This window comes from Ranitomeya variabilis, chromosome 4 (assembly GCF_051348905.1).
Source record: "Ranitomeya variabilis isolate aRanVar5 chromosome 4, aRanVar5.hap1, whole genome shotgun sequence".
NCBI classification, from domain to species: domain Eukaryota; kingdom Metazoa; phylum Chordata; class Amphibia; order Anura; family Dendrobatidae; genus Ranitomeya; species Ranitomeya variabilis.
In genome coordinates, this window is record NC_135235.1 from 141,289,246 (window position 1) to 141,314,216 (window position 24,971).

The 24,971-nt window shown below is 45.7% G+C and overlaps 1 protein-coding gene across 3 annotated transcripts in view; it reads left to right on the forward strand.

Moving 5' to 3' along the window:
* Positions 1-24,971, forward strand: part of CCSER2 (coiled-coil serine rich protein 2) — a 223,712-nt gene that overhangs the window by 65,033 nt on the left and 133,708 nt on the right. For all 3 annotated transcript variants that reach the window (XM_077259307.1, XM_077259308.1, XM_077259309.1), the window contains exons 2-3: positions 8,749-10,090; positions 12,181-12,383. In XM_077259307.1, the coding sequence (XP_077115422.1) occupies positions 8,782-10,090; positions 12,181-12,383 (1,512 nt within the window). In that variant the 5' untranslated portion in view covers positions 8,749-8,781. The remainder of the gene's footprint in view (positions 1-8,748; positions 10,091-12,180; positions 12,384-24,971) is intronic.

The following is a 24,971-nucleotide window of genomic DNA, read 5'->3' on the forward strand; positions in this document are numbered from 1 at the left end:
TCAGGCCTGTGACATGGTCTGCATGAAGGGTGATACGCATTAAGCACATGATGGGTGAGTCAGGCCTGTGACATGGTCTGCATGAAGGGTGATACGCATTAAGCACATGATGGGTGAGTCTGGCCTGTGACATGGTCTGCATGAAGGGTGATACGCATTAAGCACATGATGGGTGAGTCAGGCCTGTGACATGGTCTGCATGAAGGGTGATACGCATTAAGCACATGATGGGTGAGTCTGGCCTGTGACATGGTCTGCATGAAGGGTGATGGGCACTAAGCACATGATGGGTGTGTCAGGCCTGTGACATGGTCTGCATGAAGGGTGATACGCATTAAGCACATGATGGGTGAGTCAGGCCTGTGACATGGTCTGCATGAAGGGTGATACGCATTAAGCACATGATGGGTGAGTCAGGCCTGTGACATGGTCTGCATGAAGGGTGATACGCATTAAGCACATGATGGGTGAGTCTGGCCTGTGACATGGTCTGCATGAAGGGTGATACGCATTAAGCACATGATGGGTGAGTCAGGCCTGTGACATGGTCTGCATGAAGGGTGATACGCATTAAGCACATGATGGGTGAGTCTGGCCTGTGACATGGTCTGCATGAAGGGTGATACGCATTAAGCACATGATGGGTGAGTCTGGCCTGTGACATGGTCTGCATGAAGGGTGATACGCATTAAGCACATGATGGGTGAGTCAGGCCTGTGACATGGTCTGCATGAAGGGTGATACGCATTAAGCACATGATGGGTGAGTCAGGCCTGTGACATGGTCTGCATGAAGGGTGATACGCATTAAGCACATGATGGGTGAGTCAGGCCTGTGACATGGTCTGCATGAAGGGTGATACGCATTAAGCACATGATGGGTGAGTCTGGCCTGTGACATGGTCTGCATGAAGGGTGATACGCATTAAGCACATGATGGGTGAGTCTGGCCTGAGACATGGTCTGCTTGAAGGGTGATACGCATTAAGCACATGATGGGTGTGAGTCTGGCCTGTGACATGGTCTGCATGAAGGTGAAGGGTGATACGCATTAAGCACACGATGGGTGTGAGTCAGGCCTATGACTTGCTTTTATGCAGGTTCTGCTGTCAGCTGGCGCCCGATCAACTTGCCACAGTAGGACTTGCAAATCAGAAGGTGACTTACCAAACAGGAAACCATGATCTGCCAATTTTTTCTTCAGTCCTTGTTTTCAAGAATAATTGTAATGGCATTCCAGCAATTTTATTCCCATCCCTGTGACCGCCACAGGATTATCTATCACACTCTATATTTTTTATCTGTAGTGCACTTACCTCCCTTCATTTTGATTCCCAAAGATCATCCTGTGTTTTATTTTTCTATTTTCTGTTATTAATCCCATGATGTGTCAGTGCATCATCATATGGCCAGCTAGAACCAGTAACCTCTCTGAAAAAGAAACGTTTGATGACTGGCGCCTTTGATGAATCGGGGAAGCTGAACTGTGATCTTGTGCGTTCTGACTTGCCGGAGCTTTGTAGTATAGAAGTTTTTGTCCCCTTTCCCTGTGCAGAACATCGTTGGTTCAGTGCATTCTATGTAATCATACAGGAAGTTTTGGTGACCCCCTTTAGGGTATGTTTCCACGGTCAGGAATCGCCCAGTATTTGCTCAGGATTTGACACAGGTAAAATCTGCACCAAATCTATATCTGAGGTCACTGGAAGGTCTCTTGCGGTTTTGATGCGTTTTTTACATGCGTTTGTGAAAAAGTGATTTCCTGTTTCCCTTTATATATTGGGATATGTTCCCATGGTCAGTGAACGCTGTGGGTTGGACGCTGCATACATCTGCAGCGTCCAGATGTTACAGCATAGTGGATGCGATTTCAAGAAATCCAATGCCCACTATGTGTGCACCAATGCCTGCCGCTCACCCGCAGAGACAGACATGCGGCACGTCTTTCTAGACCGACCGCAGCATGTCAATTTATGTAGTGGAAACGCTCAGTCTCCGCTGCGTAAATTACCCATACTCTTTCATTAGATGCAGTAAAACTGCATTATCTTCCTAGTCACATGCGCATTAAGTCATATAAAAAAAAATTGGCCTGCACTCTGTAATAATGCGGGGTGCTGGTGTAATGGACTAAAAGGTCCAATATCAATAGACTAAGATTCACTGCACACCCTTAGTGGAATATCTTTCAGAAATGAACAGTTTATTCAATATACACAAAGTCAATCAGATAACATATATACACTGGAAAAATAATATGCGACACAGATTACTGACGTTTCAACCCTCCCGGGTCTTACTCCTAGGTCGCTTAATCCAGGTGTAGTATAAGAGCAGAACTCAAGAATAAAGAAGAGCTGTCCCTGTAGTATCCAGGGGTTATCCCAGAGATTCGATTCTGAGGGTATAGGGTGCCTGTTGTGGCTGTGGACCTTAATTTGCAGTGTGAATCAGCCATGATGCTGACATCCAGACACAGCAGAGCTTGTAGACGACCACCGAAGATAACCCGGTCTCTGGCGGTCACCTGCACTGCAGTTCTCACGATCAGCTGACAGTGAGAACTTTGCTAGTGACCGGAGATAACCCCGGCAGTTACGTGCACGGCCGTTCTCGCGGTCAGCTGATATCACTGCGAGAACTGCAGTGGACGCGAAGTTCCGGCTGTGGCAGAAGGTAAGACATTATTTCCATTAGTTCACGTGCGTAGTAAGCTGCGTTTCCACACTTACTACGCATGTGACTATAAAGATGATGCCGTTTTACAGCATCTAATGATAGTCTATGGGAAATTTATGTTGCGGAGACTGAGTATCTCCGTAACATAAAAAGACAATGCTGCGATCTGGAAAGACGCGCCGCATGTCCGTTTATGCAGGGAGCCGCGGACGTCTTTTAACCCTTAGTGGAGATGGTATTTCTTGAAATCCCCTCCACTATGCTGTAACATCTGGACGCTGCGGATTTGATGCTGTGGCTGTACACAGCGTTCAATCCGCAGCAAATACTGAACGTGGAAACCTACCCCAAGAGAACATAGACATGTCCTTTCCCAGGGTCACCTTGAGGTCATATTCATTGTAGTTTACGATCTTTATTTCGCATATAGCCCACTCTCATGTACAGCTCCGTGGAATCAATGGTGCTCTAAAAATAAATAAATATTAAAAATAATGAGACCCAAATGAAGAAGTAAACAAGTTTTCAGAAAGAAAGTATCTACTACTAAGGCTACGTGCCCACGATCAGGATATAGTGTATTTTTGCTGCATCCAAAACGCTGCGTTCCAGTCCTGCAGGTAAATCCGCATGTAATGAATAGCTATGGGAGAGACTACGCAGCGGCACTGGCGTCTCCGCTGCACATAATTGACATTCCGCGGCTCGTAGACCTGCGCCGCGGGTGAGTTTACACAGTGTCAAATAGAATTGTTAAAGGGAACCTGTCACCCCCAAAATCCATGGGGAGGTAAGCTCACCGTCATCAGGGGCTTATTTACAGCATTCTGTAATGCTGTAGATAAGCCCCGATGTTACCTAAAAGAGGAGAAAAAGAAGTTAGATTATACTCACCCAGGGGCGGTCCCGCTGCGGTCTGGGTCCGATGGGTGTCTCAGGTCCACTCCGACTCCTCCCATCCTCATCAGATGACGTCCTCTTCTGGTCTTCACGCCGCGGCTGCAGCGCAGGCGTACTTTGCCCTGTTGAGGGCAGAGCAAAGTACTGCAGTGCGCCTATAACGTCTTTTTCTCATCTTTCCGGTAACATCGGCGGCTTATCTACAGCATTACAGAATGCTGTAGATAAGCCCCTGATGACGGTGAGCTTACCTCACCATCGATTTTGGGGGTGACAGGTTCCCTTTAACAAGAATTAAAAAAAAAAAAATGGGGGGTGGGAAATATAAGGATCAGAATACACATGTAGGTTAATATACAATTATGACAAGTGTGTAAAATGGAGTACGGTAATAGAAGAAAATATCCTCTGCTATCGCCACATGTGTGTTTATGGATCTATTATGGACTCATCGGTGAACATACATGCAAAAGAGGAAGAAAGAACCGAGGATGCAAATCCAATTGTGTAGTTAAAAAAATATACAACTTTATTGAGTCAAATACATTAAAAGGTATGGGTGGGGAGATATACTTGTGATAAATAATTACACATTACACGTCATGGAGGACAATTCATCGCCACACTCGCACCTCTATGCCATACTGGTATAGTCTATTAAGGGTCCTATTTGATGCGCATTACTGGAAATAGCCTGCGGGCAATCCCTATGACATATACCATGTATATCTTATTGTCATATAGCCACATGCACGTTGTCCCCAGCACTCATGCTGCTTACAAAATAGACTCTGCAGCTTAGATTACCTGCATTCATTGATATAGCACTACACAGAATGTTGATGCCATTACACCAATTTAAGCTTGTATGGGATTTTTATAAATCCCATCCACTCTGCTTATAACCTAGAATGCAGCTGTTTGGGCGCAGCGCAGGTGAGCTGCATCCAAAATGCTGCTATTCCGGATCGTGAGCACATACCATCAGGGCTCATTCAGATGTCCATTGACCTCAGTCTGATCAAGGACTGCAATTCATGGACTGGCCACAAGTCTCATGACCAGAGTGTGGCAGACCAAGATCCACTGACGTCCTAAATAAGGGAGTTGTAACCTACTCAACTGTCGAATGACCTGGAACCAGGGGCTCCTTTCCTGGCCCTAGCCCTAGGGGGCGCCCTAGCTTGCCCTGTTCCCCGGGATACTTCAGATGGCGAAGACGCGGGGGCCTCCGTCCTCGCCTTATCTCCTAAGTTAGCCCTTTGTCTGTCCTTTTCCCCCACCCAGGTAAAAGGGGCGCTACTGTGTGCAGTAGTACACCAACACGACAAATGGGGCAACAAAGACAAGGGTAAACTGAAAACTTGAAACACACAAAATATTATAACAGAGGAATCCACCAGGGTGTGCAGGATGGGGAAGAAAGCAAAACAGGCAAGGATAAGGGATTATCAAGCGTACAAACCAAGCAACAGTCTCTTCTAACTCCTCCAGCACTCCTTCTCATACCAACTTCTCTCCCTCCTATTGTCATGCAGCAAGTGCTAACTCTGACAAGGACTAGGTAATAGAGCCCAGAGTTTATAGGGAAAAGGAGTGGCTTACCAAGCACAGCTGAACACAGAAATTTCCAACATGGTCGATTAACCCCTGTTCTGCTGAAAGAAATAAACACATTTAATAAACCAGAGAAGTGTTTCTTTTGGCTATGTGCACATGTTGTGGAAAGGTGTGCGGATTTTTCCGCACTGATTTTGGTAAATCCGCAGGAAATCCGCATTGTGGAATTACCGCGGATTTACCACGTTTTTTTTTTCCCGTGTTTTTTGTGCTGATTTCACCTGCAGTTTTACACCTGCGGATTCCTATTATGGAGCATGTGTAACCTGCTGCGGAATCCGTACAAAGAATTGACATGCTGTGGAATAAACAACACCGTGTTTCTGCGTGTTTTTCTCCACAGCATGTGCACTGCGGATTTTGTTTTCCATAGGTTTACATGGTACTGTAAACTCAGGGAAAACAGCTGTGAATCCACAGTGGCCAATCCGCTGTGGATTCGCAGCAAAATCCGCACCGTGTGCACATAGCCTCTCAGTGCCGGAGTAGGAGCCACCAGACTCTGCGGTCTTTTGGCACCGCTCCGTTGCGGTAACCCCGTGATAGGCATACTGGCAGAATAAATATATATTGGGGAACTACTGATAGGATTAATTAAAATAGCTAACGTGCTGTTTTAACTGTAAATAAATAAATGATAGGTCTTCCCTTACAGGACTTTCCAGCTCGTTTGGGGGTCTCTTTGGCAGGCCCTCTGCGCCCATTTGCTTTTGTATTCATTTTATTTGAGCATTTGTTAGATGTGATTAAATATTTTCCAGTCACAAATTTAGGATTCCTTCTGTACGCGTTGTCCCACCGCCTCTATATAGTGTGACTACAAGTGCACTCATCTGTCCATTATTAATCTTGACTTTTCTCTGGGTTGTGATATTGATTCTCTGCCCACAAGGTCAGTGGAGCAGACACACATGAGCTGCTGTTGTGCCGCTATTTATTGAGTTCCTCCCTTTCCCCCTACATGTTTTTGGAAGCTTGCACATCAGTGCCGATATATGCCAGTGGCCCCGCGGTATTTAACTGCTTGTAAACTCAATTACAGTATAGAAAAAATGAAGATCTCTAATGCTCTTCATACAACCAGGAGAGGGAATGCAGTTTAAATATTAAAGGAGTTTTTAACTTTAAGGAAAGGGGACCTCAACCACCCTTACATGCCTGAAATAACAACAAAAAAAAGACAGTGTTGGGGTAAGTTCACACAGGGCGTTTTTGCTGCGTTTTTTTCTGCAGCAAAACCTGATCATCTTGGCAGGAAAGAAGCTGTGCCAAAAACGCAGTTTTAGGTGCGTTTTTGGTGTTTTTTTGCCACGTTTTTGGTGCGTTTTTTTCTTTGTTCATACCAATAAAGTTGAGTGCACACAGAGAAAAAACAACAACTTCCTGTAGATAGATAGAATGAATAGATAGAATAGATAGATAGAATACAATAGACACATTACCTGTGGCGTCCTCTTCCCTGGCATTTTCGCACGGTCCCGAGGTTACCTCAGGTCAGGCAGTGAGGCAGGTCAGGCTGTGAGGCAGCGCAGGCTCATTGACGTCACCGCTAGTTACTAAGCCTGCACCCGCTGCGCCTCATTCATTCCCCAGTCGCTTACAGCCGGGAGCAGTCGCATTAGCATCGCTCCTGGTTGTAAGCTTTATCTCCCCCAGATACTGCGTGGGACGCTCGGTATATCGGACTACGACGGATCAGGGAGTATACTTTTGCTTTTTTATTTTGTTTTTATTACAGAAGATCGTTGGCTTCGCTTTGGACTGGCAGGACAAAAAAAAATATGGTCAAAACTGTGTGGTGTTTTATTTCATTAAAATACTTTTTTCTGCGTGTGTGTGTGTTTATTTAACCCTTTAATTGCTATAGGTTTAGTAATGGATAGTTGTCTTATTGACGCATCTCCATTACTAAGCCAGCTTAATGTCACCTTACAATAGCAAGGTGACATTAATCCCTCATTACCCCGCTTGCCACCGTTACAGGGCAAGTGGGAAGAGCCAGGCAAAATGCCTTTTTTGGGCAGCTGCGTGCTGCTATTTTTAGCCTGGGGGGGTCTGTATCAATGGCTCCTTACCAGCTTGAGAATACCAGCCCCCAGCTGTGAGCTTTAGCAAGGCTGGTTGTCAAAAATGGGGGAGACAGAGAAGGTTTTCGCCCTCCCAGGGATCATTGCTGGCTCCTCGCTGCTGCGTGTCTATGTGCTTTAACTGCAGCAGGTATTGACAGCGCACGTCACCACTGCAGCCAATCACTGAGCTCAGCGGTTGTGCCTTGCTCTGCTTGTGTTTGAGGTTTACTTTCCCCTTTAAAGACGTGCAGATTCAGCAACACTTATCTAGTAATATTTGACTTTCTGAATCTGCTTTTGTAAGCATAGTGATTAATCAATAACTTTTCTAAATCATAAAGTGGAAAAGCTAGTGATCTAAGCGAGATTATCTGCATTACTGCTGAGCTATGAATTTATAGGGATATCTAAAAAAGGGAATTCTTCTATAGCTTTGTGATCCTATCCAGCTCTGCTACAGTTGTTGTTTTCATCAAACAGTAAAATTATTTTGTAAGAACCTGGGGTGGATATGCTGAAAATGGCGCATTATCGTTCTGGTGCAAATTTCACAGTAAAATTCAATATATTATGTGTTTAGCAGGTGCCTAGAAAAGTAAAGCGTTTTTAGCTCTTTGACCAGTAATATGCAGGGTATCTGCTTGGCTATTTGATTTTTGTGTCGTCCGTTTTTTAGTGCTCTGATAAATGGCAGGAATATTTGCGGTGTGAGACTAGTTGGTCCATTTTTTTCACTACTTTTAGGTTTTTACACCAACAGGGATGCTATCTAGATTAACTCCAATTGATGGTATAGAAAGTAGTTGGCAACTTATTTTTGTACGTCATAGTGAATGTGTCCACTGTGTAGGCAAGACCGATCATCTGTCCCCATACAGTTAGGATAACGATCTGCACCGCACGCCTGTTCACATGACGGGGTCTGCTTCCGCCAGCCAGGTGTTTACTTTTTATCGGCTGGTGCTGGGCAAGTTTACTGGGCCAGTGATCAGAAAGGTTCATTATGCCATGCATCGGCCTGTGTGAAAGAGCTTTGAGGCATATGTGCACAACCATCTAGCTGTCCGATAATATGCTGTGGTTGGAACTGCTTACGTTGCATTTACACTGGCCAATAATTGGGAATGAGCATTCCTAGGACAAATCATTTGCCGATTGTTTGCTTTTGCTTGTTAATTTGGGGAAATGATCGTTCTCGATCTTATGTAAAGAGGAGAACTATGACAATGACAGGTGTACTAACGATCGTTCTGTGCACATGGAACTGCGGTGGGCCTGTCTAAACTGGCCATTACATGACTGCAGATCGGGTTGCTTGTAGATGATCGGCGGTGGATTATTGGCCACCATTGGCCAGCGTAACTGCAGCTTTAGTTTTATTAGACGTCAAGCTGTGTATATAGGATGGTAAATAGAGATAGTATAATTATTCTTGAATCGTTTATGGTGGTAAAACTCTTCTCTTTTTTTTTTTTTTTTAGATCTAACCGTAATCTGAAGGCACCTGTCCTCTCATGGAAGAAAAATTACAGGTCCGAGCCTCTTTAGGTTCAAAAGTACCTAAATTTGGTGGACCCAAGTCCTCAGGAAGCTTTATCCAGCGGGTTCCCAATGGCACACATACTACTTTGTTGAGTAAACCGCACCTTGTGGGAGAGAAGCACAGTGGCCATGAGCGGACACCAGAATTTTCATTCAGCTGGAGGAAACTAAAGTGTCAACAGAATGGCCAGATTTCTAGAGAACTTCCAAATGCTGTCACTGAAAAAAGGATTCCTCAGTCCCAGATAGCAGTGGAAAAAGACCCCCAAAAACCCAGGAAGCAAAGCAACATGTTGTTGTCACGCAAGGAGGACCCCAATGAAAACTTACTGTCGAATTCTAATAAGTTCCTGAAAGGGATGCAGTTTGGAAGGCTCCCCTACTCTGGGCTCAATAGCTGTAAAACTCAGGTTAATGGTTTTTACACAAACAAGCCCCCGACAGGTTTACATAGACCTAGAGCTAATTCTGCAACAAGTAGACACTTTCCAAGTAAATCATTGTCGACTGAGAATAAACCTTTCTCCAATGTTAGAAGATCACAGAGTTTTTCCCATTCGGTTCAGAATCCTTTGCTTCCAGATGCATCATTGACCAGGTCTCATTCATTTAATAGGGAAGTAGATCCAACAAGGCCTTACCAGTCACAACATATCCCCATGCAAACAGTTTTGAGGCAGAACGCCCTCACAAGGACTGTTAAGCAATATGGGCTTTCTAACGGTGATGACCCACAAGTAAGATCTAGTTTTGCCAAGACGTATTCTGTAGGGTCTTCTCTTGGTCTAAAGAAACCTAGCCTATCAAATGGTCCTACTGAAATTGCTCCATTGGGCTACAGGATGAACCGTCCATCTCTACAAAAAACCAAACTATTCTATTCCAACAGGGAAAACATCTTTAGTGACAAAAAAGGCCCTCCTACTGCCCCCGTAATGGACAAAATCCACCCACTGTCTAACAAAACCACCGATATACAGGACAAGGAGGTGGAAGATTTGGATATCGGTCATTATTCCTCTGGTGAGAACTTGGATAAACTGAATTGTAAGGATAGTTATTACATTGAGGATGTGGACGACCTCTCTATTTCTTCTTTGTCGTCATCTGACAAAAATGACCTCAGCGAAGATTTTAGCGATGATTTCATAGATTTGGAAGATGGCAATAAGACTGTTCTTGTAGCGTCTGAGAGCAAAGTGCCGGAAAAACCTTCGGAGCAATTATCTCAGGACAAGAACGAGCGTGATTCAGAAGGATGGATAGGTGTGAATATTTCAGGTACGTTTTTTTTTTCTTATTGTTCCTGTATTTTTGAAAATTAAAAAAAAAATGTATTTGCCAAGTGGCTTCCGATAGCTTGTTGGACTATGTGCACATGATGAATTTTAAACCTGCTGAATGTTTCAAGCAGAAGAAACCTCAGGAAAATATGGTGTTTTTGTGTTGTTTTTTAAGGTCATTTCCTGAGCATCTTTAGGATGTTTTTTTCATACATGCGTTTTTGGATTTTCCTTTGGTTTTTGTGATGTGTTTTTTTTTTTTTTCTTTGAATAATGAAGAAACCACTAGCATTTTTAATCAATGTCAAAATGAGTCGGGGAAGTAGTTTGGGCTTTCCCACCTTCTGACCGGAATATGCCAGAAGAATGGGGTGGTCACTTCTTTTAGCTGCTTGGTGTCTTGGAAACCTGATGAGGTTGACATTCAAAAGCCTAAACATATGCTCAGAATGTCGTTTTATGTAGAAATGCATATCTTCATTCTTTTGAGTGTTTTCAGGCGGTTTCCGCAGAGGAATCTACCAGAAAGACGTTGTGTGCACATACTCTTAAAGGAGTTTTCCAGTGTCTGTAAACCCCTGTCCACAGTTGCATTTGCTTAAAGAAAAACCTCCACTGTGCTTTATTCACCCTCCCTAGGTCCGACACTGAGTCTCCGCCGCGGCTCACGGTGTCTGTTATTGTCTGCAGCGCTGATATTACGTTGACAATGCTGCAGCCAATCAGTGAGCTCAGCGGCTCTGAGCATCTTGGGCCATTGACTCACACAGACTAAAGCACAGTTTCTGTTTTTTAAAGTAAACTGCAGCCAGTGAACAAGGGTGCCCCGAAAATGGGAAAACGCCTTATAAGTGGAGCTTGACTTTGCATTATTTTACAGTCTACATGTACAGTTAAAGGGGCTGTCCAGGTTTGACCCAAAAGTCTGCAGTCAGTCTATGTAACGGTGTACACCCTGTCCGGTTTCCCTAGTATTGCAGATGAAAGTGTGGTCATTCACAGTTCACATACCTGCGGTCACATGCCAACTAGACGTGCTTGGCCTCTATGAACAGAAGTGAATTAAAAGAGATAAAAGATACGTCTAGTCGGCACTAGACTGCAGATATGGAAATCACGTTGTTTAATGACCATTCACACTGCCAATACCAGGAATCGCATAGTGTCTGCAGACTTTTGTGTCAAGCCTGGAAAAACCCTTTAAGTCACTTTTGTAAGATCTTATCTGTACTCTAAGGGATTGGGCAGGATTATAAGAACATGGCCGTTTCTCTCCCAAACCAGTACCACAAATTGCAGAAAGTAATCAGTTCCTTTACAAATGGAGGCATTTTTCAGAGGTTTCATTGGAAGAAGGCACAAGGCTATGGAGTTAAACCTATACCCTAACATGATCCATAAAAAGGCAAAAACTCCATGAGGTTGATGCTAATTGCCCCGTATTATTGGAAAAATCATTCCCAGCTCCAACTCTGTCCATCAGACTAGTTCCCTGGATCAACGTCTCCTCACAATCTAGTGCCCATAACCTGTAATATTATATTTTTCAGGAAAGGCCTCCAAGCCCTCCTTGTACACTTTCTTTAACATTTTGGGGGATTATGTGGCGTTTTTGCTTCACTTTCCACAAAGTTATGTAAAATATTGTGATAATTCAGCCCCACCATGCAATTCTAACTAAGCCCAGGAATTGGGCGATATGTGGGGTTGTGTCTTGGCTTCTTTTATCTTGTTGTCTCCCCATGACTGATCTATATCCATCATACATTGGGTTGTGGTGTGTGGAGCAGATTCAAGAGCTGAGCCTGCTCTCCACCCGGCGTCAGCCTCTAACAGGAGCAGTGACAGTGCACTCCTATCTTGTGTTTAACCCCTTAAATGACGCTGTGAATAACAGACACTGGCATTTAAGCTGCCCCGACATCCTCAGTGGGTGTTACCGCAGAGTGCATAAGGCTTGTGATGGCAGCTGGGGCCTACTGAAGCTACCCATGGCTGCCCAGTTGGTACGTGTCCTGCAGATGTGACCTGACTGTTGTGCTCCTGTCCATTTCTTACACTGATTGTCACTCTCTTAAACCTCTCCAGTGCAAAAGGAAGTGGAAGCGAGCGGCAGCCCTTACAGAGAGCGCAGGATCTCCCCTGATATGGATTATCGAGATCCATCGTCTCTGGAGCTTTCTCCATCTGACAGCTCTGATGGCACATACATGTGGGATGAAGAGGGGATGGAGCCGATCGGAAACGTCCATCCCTGCAGAAGCTACGATTCCTCAGAAATGAACAGCCTGGTAGGTGGAGAATAGTTTTATATTCTCCATTAATGTGTAGTTTTTGTCTTTCATTTTACAGTTTACATCATTAAAGGGAATCAGTTACCAGATTTTTGCTCCTTCTGAGTGCAGCATGATGTAGGGGCGGAGAACCTGACTCCAGCAATGTGTCACTTACTGGGCTGTTTGCTACAGTTTTGATAAAATCACAGTTTTCCCTGCTGGAGATCGTTCAGTTCTCTGAACGCTGAGCTCTGTATAACCCCACCCTGTGTATAGGCAGAAATCTGCCAATCAGTGGAGGGGTGGGGTAGTACAGAGCTCATGATTATGGAGAACTACATGGTAGCAGCTTTACTAGCCCTCTAATAATAATCTCCTGCTGAAAAGCTTTGATTTTGGCAAAACTACAGTAAGCAGCCCAGTAAGTGACACATCACTGGAATCGGGGTCTGTACCACCACTTTATGCAGCTCTGAGACTAGGATCGCATTGGTGACATTCCTGTTAAGGATTAGTTTATCTATGAAATTATTTCAGATTTCTGGTAGGTGTTGTAGGACAGGTCACCCATTGATAAAGGAACAGAGGAGTTGACTTTTCAAACCTATTTTTCCAGGAAGCCGTACATCGAGCGCAGCAGACAAGGTTTGTTCCATCAGGCACTGCCATGTCACTTTACACCATCTCTTGGTGGTCTTGCTTGTAGATCATTTTTTTGCACCTTTTAGCATATCCTTAGCCTTTTTTGGTAAGTCACACACTCCTTTCACATTGGGGGCAAACCGAGCTTTAAATTATTAATCACATAGAAGGGGCATGATTACAGCACCGGAGGCCGGACTAGTCTGGGGGAATAGATGCCTCGCCGGACTAGGGAGATAGGCATATCACTGACAGCGATGTAGAAGTGTAGGGCTCCAAAGGGTAATGCTGGCAGTTTGGGGGCCTTGGTGCACCTTATGGGTTCCCTTAAAGATGTTATTCAATCTATGAGATGTGTGTATGAATCTCTGGCTATCGGCTGTCCTAATTTACACACGTCTACATAGTGCTCTTACAGTAAAGAATCTGCGTCTGTTATTATGCTTAAACCTTCTTTCCTCCAGACGTAGAGGATGCCCCCTTGTCCCTGTCTCAGGTCTATGATTAAAAAGATCATCAGAAAGGTCTTTGTACTGTCCCCTCATATATTTATATATTAAAATAAGATCACCCCTTAGCCTTCGTTTTTCCAAACTAAATAGCCCCAAGTGTAATAACCTATCTTGGTATTGCAGACCCCCCAGTCCTCTAATAACCTTGGTCGCTCTTCTCTGCACCCGCTCTAGTTCAGCTATGTCTTTCTTATACACCGGAGACCAGAAATGTACACAGTATTCTAAGTGTGGTCAAACTAGTGACTTGTATAGAGGTAAAATTATGTTCTCCTCATGAGCATCTATGCCTCTTTTAATACATCCCATTATTTTATTTGCCTTTGTAGCAGCTGCCTGACACTGGCCACTGAATATGAGTTTGTCATCCACCCATACACCCAGGTCTTTTTCATTGACGGTTTTGCCCAGAGTTTTAGAATTAAGCACATAGTTATACATCTTATTACTTCTGCCCAAGTGCATGACCTTACATTTATCCCCATTAAAGCTCATTTGCCATTTATCAGCCCAAGCTTCTAGTTTACATAAATCATCATGTAATATAAAATTGTCCTCCTCTGTATTGATTACCCCGCAGAGTTTAGTGTCATCTGCAAGTATTGAAGTTCCACTCTGTATGCCCCCTACAAGGTCATCAATAAATATGTTAAAAAGAAGAGGGCCCAATACTGACCCCTGTGGTACCACACTGCTAACTGTGACCCAGTCGGAGTGTGCTCCTTTAATAACCACCCTTTGTTTCCTATCCCTGAGCCAGCTCTCAACCCACTTACACATATTTTCCCCTATCCCCATTATTCTCATTTTATGTATCAACCTTTTGTGTGGCACCGTATCAAAAGCTTTTGAAAAGTCCATATATACTACGTCCACTGGGTTCCCTTGGTCCAGACCGGAACTTACCTCTTCATAGAAATTGATCAGATTAGTCTGACATGAACGGTCCCTAGTAAACCCGTGCTGATACTGGGTCATGAGGTTATTCCTCTTCAGATACTCCAGTATAGCATCCCTTAGAATGCCCTCCAGGATTTTACCCACAGTAGAGGTTAAGCTTACTGGCCTATAATTTCCGAGTTCAGTTTTTGTCCCCTTTTTGAATATTGGCACCACATTTGCTATACGCCAGTCCTGTGGTACAGACCCTGTTATTATGGACTCTTTAAAGATTAAAAATAATGCTGTTAGTACTCGGGGGTGTATCCCATCCGGGCCTGGAGATTTGTCAATTTTAGTGATTTTTAGACGCCGACGTACTTCCTGCTTGGTTAAGCAGGTGACAATGGGGAATTTTTGTTATCACTGATCATATTGTTTGCCATGGGATTTTCTTGTGTAAATACTGATGAAAAAAGTCATTTAGCATATTGGCTTTTTCCTCATCCACCATTTCACCCAGACTATTTTTAAGGGGGCCAACACTATCATTTTTTAGTTTCTTACTATTTACGTAGTTAAAGAATATTTTGGGATTATTTTTACTCTTTCTGGCAATGAGTCTCTCTGTCTCAGTTTTTGCTGCCTTGATTTGCTTTTTACAGAATTTATTTAATTTTCTGTATTTATTTAATGCCTAATCACAACCTACTTCCTTTAATTCTCTAAATGCTTTCTTTTTGTCACTTATTGCGCCCCTTACAGCTCTATTTAGCCATATTGGTTTCCTCCTATTTCTAGTATGTTTATTCCCATACGGTATATACTGTGCACAGGTCCTATCCAGGATGCTAATAAACGTCTCCCATTTTCTTTGTGTATTTTTATGTCTCAGGATATCGTCCCAGTTAATTGCACCAAGATCATCTCTCATCCGTTGGAAATTTGCCCTCCTGAAGTTTAGTGTCCTTGTCACCCCTCTACTACACATCTTATTGAAGGATACATGAAAATTTATTATTTTGTGGTCACTATTCCCCAAGTGACCCCCAACCCTTATATTTGATAGGCGGTCTGGCCTGTTGGTTAATATTAGGTCTAGCAGTGCCCCCCTTCTTGTTGGGTCCTGAACCAGTTGTGAAAGGTAATTGTCTCTCATAGTTGTCAAAAACCGATTACCTTTGCTGGAACTGCAGGTTTCTGTTCCCCAATCTATTTCAGGGTAGTTGAAGTCCCCCATAATAATGACTTCTCCTTGAGTCGCAGCTTCATCTATTTGCTTTACGAGTATGTTCTCTGTTGCTTCCATTATTTTTGGAGATTTATAACAAACCCCTATCAGTAATTTATTATTTTTTTCCCCCTCCCCTTATCTCCACCCACAGGGACTCTACATTTTCATTAGATTTACCTATATTATCACGCCGGATGGGTTTTAAGGATTATTTTACATACAGACACACCCCTCCCCCTCGCTTATCTGTATGGTCATTTCTGAACAGGCTATAGCCCTGCAAGTTAACAGCCCAGTGATGGCTCTCATCCAGCCACGTCTCAGATATCCCCACCATGTCATAATTATGCTCCAACAACATTAGTTCTAATTCCTCCATTTTGTTGGCAAGGCTTCTGGCATTAGTATACATGCACTTTATGTATCTCTCTGTACATCTATTCTTTCGTAAATTATTAATTGATCTAACCCCACCCCCCACTTCATTATTTGTGCCCAAGTCTCTATCTGCACTTATACCCTCCCCCCATTCCCTAGTATTATCACTCCTCCAACCTTCTAGCCATTTTCTCCCCCAGCACAGCTCCATCTTCCCCATTGAGGTGCAGCCCATCCCTTGTGTAGAACCTGTGGCCAACTGAGAAGGCAGCCCAGTTCTTCAGGAACCCAAACCCCTCCTTTCTACACCAATTCTTGAGCCACTTATTAACCCCCCTAATCTCCCGTTGCCTCTCTTGCATGGCACGTGGTACAGGCAGTATTTTGGAAAATACCACGTTGGAGGTCCTTGCTTTCAGCTTGCAGCCTAATTCCCTGAAATCGTTTTTAAGGACCTGTTTCGTAGTAACACACGCCATGTGTTGTGGCGCCTCTTCGTAATAAAACACGCCATGTGTTGTGGCGCCTCTTCGTAGTAACACGCGCCATGTGTTGTGGCGCCTCTTCGTAGTAACACACGCCATGTGTTGTGGCGCCTCCTCGTAGTAACACATGCCATGTGTTGTGGCGCGTCTTCGTAGTAACACACGCCATGTGTTGTGGCGCCTCTTCGTAGTAACACATGCCATGTGTTGTGGCGCCTCCTCGTAGTAACACATGCCATGTGTTGTGGCGCGTCTTCGTAGTAACACACGCCATGTGTTGTGGCGCCTCTTCGTAGTAACACACGCCATGTGTTGTGGCGCCTCCTCGTAGTAACACATGCCATGTATTGTGGCGCGTCTTCGTAGTAACACACGCCATGTGTTGTGGCGCCTCTTCGTAGTAACACATGCCATGTGTTGTGGCGCCTCCTCGTAGTAACACATGCCATGTGTTGTGGCGCGTCTTCGTAGTAACACACGCCATGTGTTGTGGTGCCTCTTCGTAATAAAACACGCCATGTGTTGTGGCGCCTCTTCGTAGTAACACGCGCCATGTGTTGTGGCGCCTCTTCGTAGTAACACACGCCATGTGTTGTGGCGCCTCCTCGTAGTAACACATGCCATGTGTTGTGGCGCGTCTTCGTAGTAACACACGCCATGTGTTGTGGCGCCTCTTCGTAATAACACACGCCATGTGTTGTGGCGCCTCTTCGTAGTAACACACGCCATGTGTTGTGGCGCCTCTTCGTAGTAACACACGCCATGTGTTGTGGCGCCTCTTCGTAGTAACACACGCCATGTGTTGTGGCGCCTCTTCGTAGTAACACACGCCATGTGTTGTGGCGCCTCTTCGTAATAACACACGCCATGTGTTGTGGCGCCTCCTCGTAGTAACACATGCCATGTGTTGTGGCGCGTCTTCGTAGTAACACACGCCATGTGTTGTGGCGCCTCTTCGTAATAACACACGCCATGTGTTGTGGCGCCTCCTCGTAGTAACACATGCCATGTGTTGTGGCGCGTCTTCGTAGTAACACACGCCATGTGTTGTGGCGCCTCTTCGTAATAACACACGCCATGTGTTGTGGCGCCTCTTCGTAGTAACACACGCCATGTGTTGTGGCGCCTCTTCGTAGTAACACACGCCATGTGTTGTGGCGCCTCTTCACCGGTGGGGTGCTACAGAAGCTCTTCTGCGTTATCTAACCAGTCAGGCTCCAGTTCGCTCCCCACACACATCAGTCAGCCCCGGCGTCCTGACATTTCAGCCAGTTGTCCTTCCTTGGACCACTTATAGGCACAACCGGCTTGTAACGGGAACGTGCCACACGACCAGCCAGTTTGGAGATGCTCTGACCCATTGATCTTTGTCAAAGTCTCTCAGATCCTAGCACTGGTCATGGGATAACCAACGGTCTTTGTCCACCTGTCAGTAGTTTTAATGTTCTGGCTGATGGGTGTAATGATCCTGGTAGCGACAGTATTACTGTAGGGTCATAATATTTGTCTGATCTGCCTCACTGTGTCCCTGAGGGCTTTGTGGCTTCCAGTAAGGCCAGGTTTTTGCACACAGAGTAAACCCCTGAAACACTTGACCGTGCTGCTAATGAGTCTCATTCTGACATTGGAACATGATGCCAATTTATTAACAGAGAGGAAAAAATTGTATGTATGATGACATGAAGAATGAATCCCAGTGAATGAGGCGGCTCGTTATGTCTCCGCTCGTTATGTCTCCGTTCTCCAGCCTTCTTTCTGGTTTATTGGTTCAATAGTGACATCTAGTGGCAGCCTGTAGAAGGCACCACTGTCATCCGGCTGACGTCTCTTACCCTGTGTGATTGGGGCAGAGGCAGGGAGTATTTCAGTGTTTGGGGGGTTTGTGGGGGGGATTGATGGCACTTCACTGTTGTACAGGATAATTAATGAAGTTTTCAATTGTAGCAGTTGCAAGAACCTTAAAAAGAAATCCGCCCTGAGAATCCCAGCATAGATGTTAATGCTTTAACCCGAAGCTCGTATTCATCAGAGAAATCATTCTGTCCGTGCCTGTGTTTCGCAGACTTCCGCTGAGATGGTTTCTCTGTTCTTTGGCACAGTTTTTCTACTTGTGTACGGCACTGCCAGTCTTTGTAAGACGGCCTGCATCAATAATGCATGACTTGGAGACGGTATAATTGGGTGTCTGCGCGCCGTGTGGGAGTTGCAGGACTGCTTCACTAGGCAGAAACTAAGCTGTAGCGAGTGCAGTAATTATCAGTCTTTAGGAAACTTTTGTCTACTCGATCTGTTCCTAATATGTCATGTTCAGGTACAACAGACAGCGCATATTAATCCCATAGTAAAGGCTCACAAAGCGCGGTAATTGTAGGAAAGATGCTAAATATCTCTCCACCAGAAGCAAGAACACGTCTATTAAAAGGAGCCTGTCACTAGGTGTCTGCTCCTCCAACTGAGAGCTATTAGACTAAGTCTCCCCAAAACAGGTATCCTCCATTAATGAACAATAACTCTCAATTGTTAAACTACCACACATAACCCATTCTATTGGTGAAAAACACAGAGAAGCGTCAGAGTGTGAAATTCTTATAAATGTATTTAATCAGAATATTATCATATATCACATCAGAGTAACACAACTAAGCAGGAATATATGGGGGGGGATTAGAGATCATAGTAATATTTCATCCAAGTGGAGTAACATATGCAAAACTAGTATAGAAAAGAACTTTTTATATATATATATAGTGCAATATAGAAAATTAGTAAGCATAATAGCTGCAACTATGTATCGAGCAGTCCCAACAGGGGTCCTAATAAGATCCAATTACTAAGCATGCAGCAGAAATGCTGAAGCAAAATGCAACAGTGCGCACTATGAAAATGCAGAAATCAGTCTCAAAGGAATCAAATATAAGTAAAAGGCAAAAGTGCATGCAGTACAACAGAAGTTATAAGTCAAGTGCATAAATGGGGTGTCTGCGTGCTCAGGAGAAATTGCACAATACATTTTGAGGTTCAATTTTCCCTGTTACTCTTGTGAAAATAAAATATTTGGGGCTAAACATTTTTGTGAAAAAAAAAATCTGACCTTTTCTGCCTTCACATGACTTTCCATGTGCTTCAGCTCTGCCCTTCGCCTCATGTCCTAGTTTTGGGTGGATGTAGTATATGCCTAATTTTGCATCTGATATTATGTCTGCGTTCCCTTGTAGCTGCTGCTATTTGGCGGACGCTCCCAGCTCCCCATGTCAGCACATAATATCAGCAGCATTGAATTCAAAGATCCTTTTATGAGCGACTCGCTTTGCGCCATGAAGCGGGGGCCCCGTTGACTTTCTCATAATTAGCATTAATTAGAATTTGCTGTAACCGGAAACTAGCTTAACAAAATAAGTGTAATTAGCTATTCACAAAATTGTGACACACTGGGGACAATTGTTTTCTGGCGGAAGGGGAGCAGTTTCTGCAAAATACAGATATAATGCTTTAAAAAGATGCGTTTCAGTAGAGATGCATAAGAAAAGCCGAGCACATGCTGGCCCCCGCAATGACGGGCAGCCTGTAGGGGAAGGAGACGCTCCTAGCCGTGCTCTTCCACTCATTGGACTTGTGATTGTAGATGTCATTAACAGGTAGGTCAGTGTGAGCTTAAAGGTCCCTCAGAGCCAGGGGTTTGTAACGTGTCGGCTCGTGTTTGCAGTTCTGACAGGCAGGAAAGTGAGGCAGTGTCATTTGTATATAAATGCTCCTATTTAATGAGGAATTCCAGCCTTCTAAGGAGTCTGTCACTCCCAATTCTCAAAATAAACATTCATATTTGGGATGTAACACCTTTAAAAATTATATTTGTGGTACACATTATTTTTTAATATAGTTTTATTACATATGTGAATGAGGGGACCTCTGTGCACCTTTGGCGTGACCATGAGGTTAGTCCACTGTCCAACCTCTCATTTACCATCCTCTGTCCCTCCTCTAATGACTGAGAGCGCTCCACGGCACGCTGCCTGTTTTTAAGTTTGCGGTCCTGTACTCGTTAACATTGTGGGAGCCAAAAGCTCATAAATGTCAGTGTGCGAGGGCGCCCTTGGATCCCCTGTCTGGTATGTAATGGCCGCTCTCTGCACACTGCATCACATAACAGGAGAAGGAGATGACACTGTCACTGTGTGTGCTCGGACCCTTCATTTTTAGAATGCGTTCTCCTCCAACATCTTCTGCCTGCTGCTGTGTGATCCTGTGAGCGGCTTCTGAATATAGGACAAGGGAATCTTAGACGTAAAAAGACATGTATTACGCCAACGCAGTCCGATTTTCGGGTGTGCCAGTAAAAAGCCCCGTACAATAGGAATACATGGCATGAATCCCATGCAGATGAAAGTAATACAAAAAAGGTGTCTGATAATCAGAGGTAAATGACGGAGGGGAGTGCCAGGGTGAAAAACCTAGCCCTCCCTTGGTACTCCTGATAAAACTAGTGCTCGCTGGAAACCATTAAGGCTATGTGCACACATCTGTTTCAAGTGGACTTGCCTGAAAAAGAGCTAACAAAACAAGAATAGACAGTGCCCGGCAATATCATACGACTTGTGCATGTGTTCCATCTTTTTGTAGCTTTTAATCACTTCAGGCTCTAAAAGTCACAAAACATCTAAAAGGAGTGACCTGTCCATCCTTCAGCGGCATCCACTTGGAATCCACCACTATGTCATATGTGAAACCGCTGCAGAAGTTATCAGAATATTCACTTTAGGCCAGCATCTTCTGCTTCAAAAATGATTTGGAAATTAGAGACAAAATGGGGGTTCCCGTGCGGTCGGCGGGCGCGTCAAAACAACGCATCCGCATGTCCTGCGTACCCAATGTTAAAGATAGGTATGTAGGACGCATGCAGAAGTAGGCGGGCCTAAACGAAAGAAGTGTGGAAGTGGACGGAGCTTCAGGGAGGAAGTACGCAGCCATCCGCAAAGCCCCGGTACGTAAGTGGGAACGTAGCCTAACAGACACCGTCTGCACAGACCCTACATGGTGTTCCCAGCTTGCAGTGTAATGGTATGTCAGTAGGATGGGCCATAACATCAGTGATCCAACTTCTGGGACCCTTTATGAAGTGGAGAACATGGGTCCCCTCAGCAGGTCTTCTGCTCAGTACCGTTTCCATACTCACCCTGTATCCTGACCTGCAGAATAGCTCCACTCACCGGTGAAGAATCGTGTTGGTCCAGAATGATTCTAAGTGACTGCATATCCTTGCGGCACAGACCTTCTGATTTGGTAGACTGCGGTGGTCCATTCTCTCCCATCACTCGTCTGGTGACAGGTTCTCATGGCGTCAGGCTCGTGTGCTGTGAAAGGCATGTACTGAACAGTATAACCTGTTTGAGACCGTGGCCCAAAGCCACACTGAAAAGTGGCCTTCTTGGGAATGGTCTTCTGAGAGGAAGTGGCTCGTATGCACAAGCTATGGTGGTACTAAAACCTGTCTCTGGAAATGTGGCCTGGAGAGGGGGTGGTGTTTTCCATTGTATGTGATGATTCAGACATGATAATGTAAGTGGCAGATTGTGATTTCTGCTAGATTGGAATATCTCTGACAGACCATCTTTGAGCTGCCATTTGCACGGTCTCCACGGGGCCTCCAGGGCTTAGCGTATTATATTACAGATGAATGTAAGCTGGGCTTGGCATATGGCTCTCACAGCTCCATTTTCTACCCTTAATAGCCAGACCACCCCTCCTTATCCAATACCATTCACCATTTGTGAGGACAATGAATGCCATGGCCTACTTTCCCAGATTAGACGGCGGGCACAACTGAGACCTTATCAAGAGGAAATCTGTTTCATAGGCCAAGTCTTCATTATCCCTGCACCTGAGTGACTAATGAGAGATTTCGGATGACAGAAGTACCTCTGATAGTTTATTTTAGCGATCAGATGATTGATCTAATCCTGGGGCCAGCTGAGCAGCCTGCCAGATGCACGGAGGTGAGTGTGCGGTGATGTGCCCGGACAGCCTCTTAGTGACAGTTCTACGATTTCTGGATGCTTTGGATGATTTTTCTTGAGTGTTGATGTCTGACGACCGTGTTGCCCCCCAGGCCATTTTTTGTTTTTCTGCATTGGAGAAAGCTGTTGATAGTCAAATGAATTCTGAGCTTTCGTGGCCGAGTGATAAATGAGATGTGAATTTGTTATGTAGGGTAGCTGGATTGCCCAGCTGTTACTAGTAATACAGAATCATTCCGGAAGCTTCCCGGTGCCCTGTAGAGCCATGTCTCATTAGGCTGTTACATGATGTTTTTTTAGTGCAGATCATGTCGTGGTTTTCCTCTGTTCCACATTGCCATTGACTTTTTTTTTTTTTTTGTATTTTTGCAAAATTTTTGTGGTGTACGCCTGGTATCTGAATAATACTAAATAGGGAGAGTGCCTTAATGTCACTTACATAGACATGGGGAAGGGGGGGTTATAGACTTAACACTGGCTTGAAAGAAATAGACAATTTTGGCTCATGCCTGTTATGTGTCACAATCTGTCACTTGTTATATTTTTCTGCTGCTTTTCAAAAGTAAGTGAGGATTAGTAGGAGGATGCGCCCCAGAACTGTAGGAGGCTGGGCCCCAGAACTGTAGGAGGATGGGCCCCAGAACTGTAGGAGGATGGGCCCCAGAACTGTAGGAGGCTGGGCCCCAGAACTGTAGGAGGATGGGCCCCAGAACTGTAGGAGGCTGGGCCCCAGAACTGTAGGAGGTTGGGCCCCAGAACTGTAGGAGGATGGGCCCCAGAACTGTAGGAGGCTGGGCCCCAGAACTGTAGGAGGCTGGGCCCCAGAACTGTAGGAGGCTGGGCCCCAGAACTGTAGGAGGCTGGGCCCCAGAACTGTAGGAGGCTGGGCCCCAGAACTGTAGGAGGCTGGGCCCCAGAACTGTAGGAGGCTGGGCCCCAGAACTGTAGGAGGCTGGGCCCCAGAACTGTAGGAGGATGGGCCCCAGAACTGTAGGAGGATGGGCCCCAGAACTGTAGGAGGATGGGCCCCAGAACTGTAGGAGGCTGGGCCCCAGAACTGTAGGAGGCTGGGCCCCAGAACTGTAGGAGGCTGGGCCCCAGAACTGTAGGAGGCTGGGCCCCAGAACTGTAGGAGGCTGGGCCCCAGAACTGTAGGAGGCTGGGCCCCAGAACTGTAGGAGGCTGGGCCCCAGAACTGTAGGAGGCTGGGCCCCAGAACTGTAGGAGGCTGGGCCCCAGAACTGTAGGAGGCTGGGCCCCAGAACTGTAGGAGGCTGGGCCCCAGAACTGTAGGAGGCTGGGCCCCAGAACTGTAGGAGGCTGGGCCCCAGAACTGTAGGAGGCTGGGCCCCAGAACTGTAGGAGGCTGGGCCCCAGAACTGTAGGAGGCTGGGCCCCAGAACTGTAGGAGGCTGGGCCCCAGAACTGTAGGAGGCTGGGCCCCAGAACTGTAGGAGGCTGGGCCCCAGAACTGTAGGAGGCTGGGCCCCAGAACTGTAGGAGGATGGGCCCCAGAACTGTAGGAGGATGGGCCCCAGAACTGTAGGAGGTTGGGCCCCAGAACTGTAGGGGGATGGGCCCCAGAACTGTAGGAGGATGGGCCCCAGAACTGTAGGAGGATGGGCCCCAGAACTGTAGGAGGATGGGCCCTAGAACTGTAGGAGGATGGGCCCCAGAACTGTAGGATGTTGGGCCCCAGAACTGTAGGATGTTGGGCCCCAGAACTGTAGGAGGCTGGGCCCCAGAACTGTAGGAGGCTGGGCCCCAGAACTGTAGGAGGCTGGGCCCCAGAACTGTAGGAGGCTGGGCCCCAGAACTGTAGGAGGATGGGCCCCAGAACTGTAGGAGGCTGGGCCCCAGAACTGTAGGAGGCTGGGCCCCAGAACTGTAGGAGGCTGGGCCATAGAACTGTAGGAGGCTGGGCCCCAGAACTGTAGGAGGCTGGGCCCCAGAACTGTAGGAGGCTGGGCCCCAGAACTGTAGGAGGCTGGGCCCCAGAACTGTAGGAGGCTGGGCCCCAGAACTGTAGGAGGCTGGGCCCCAGAACTGTAGGAGGCTGGGCCCCAGAACTGTAGGAGGCTGGGCCCCAGAACTGTAGGAGGTTGGGCCCCAGAACTGTAGGAGGCTGGGCCCCAGAACTGTAGGAGGATGGGCTCCGGAACTGTACTGTAATATACAGCAGAAATTGGCATGTATTTGTAGCACAAATAGATTTTCTGATTGACAGGCAAAGATGCAGCCATATTACTTAGAGACCTTTGCCGCTTAGTAAGCGTGTCTTATCTTACTCCATGCTGATTTTTATTAAGACTGGCATATGAAATGTCCCCCATTTTGTAGGATACAGTGTAAATGTCTGATTAAGAGGTCATGTGGCTATCATCTTAATAGTAATCTGTCACCAGGTTTACCCACCTAAACTGAGAGCAGCATAATATAGGGGCAGAGACCCTGATTCCAGT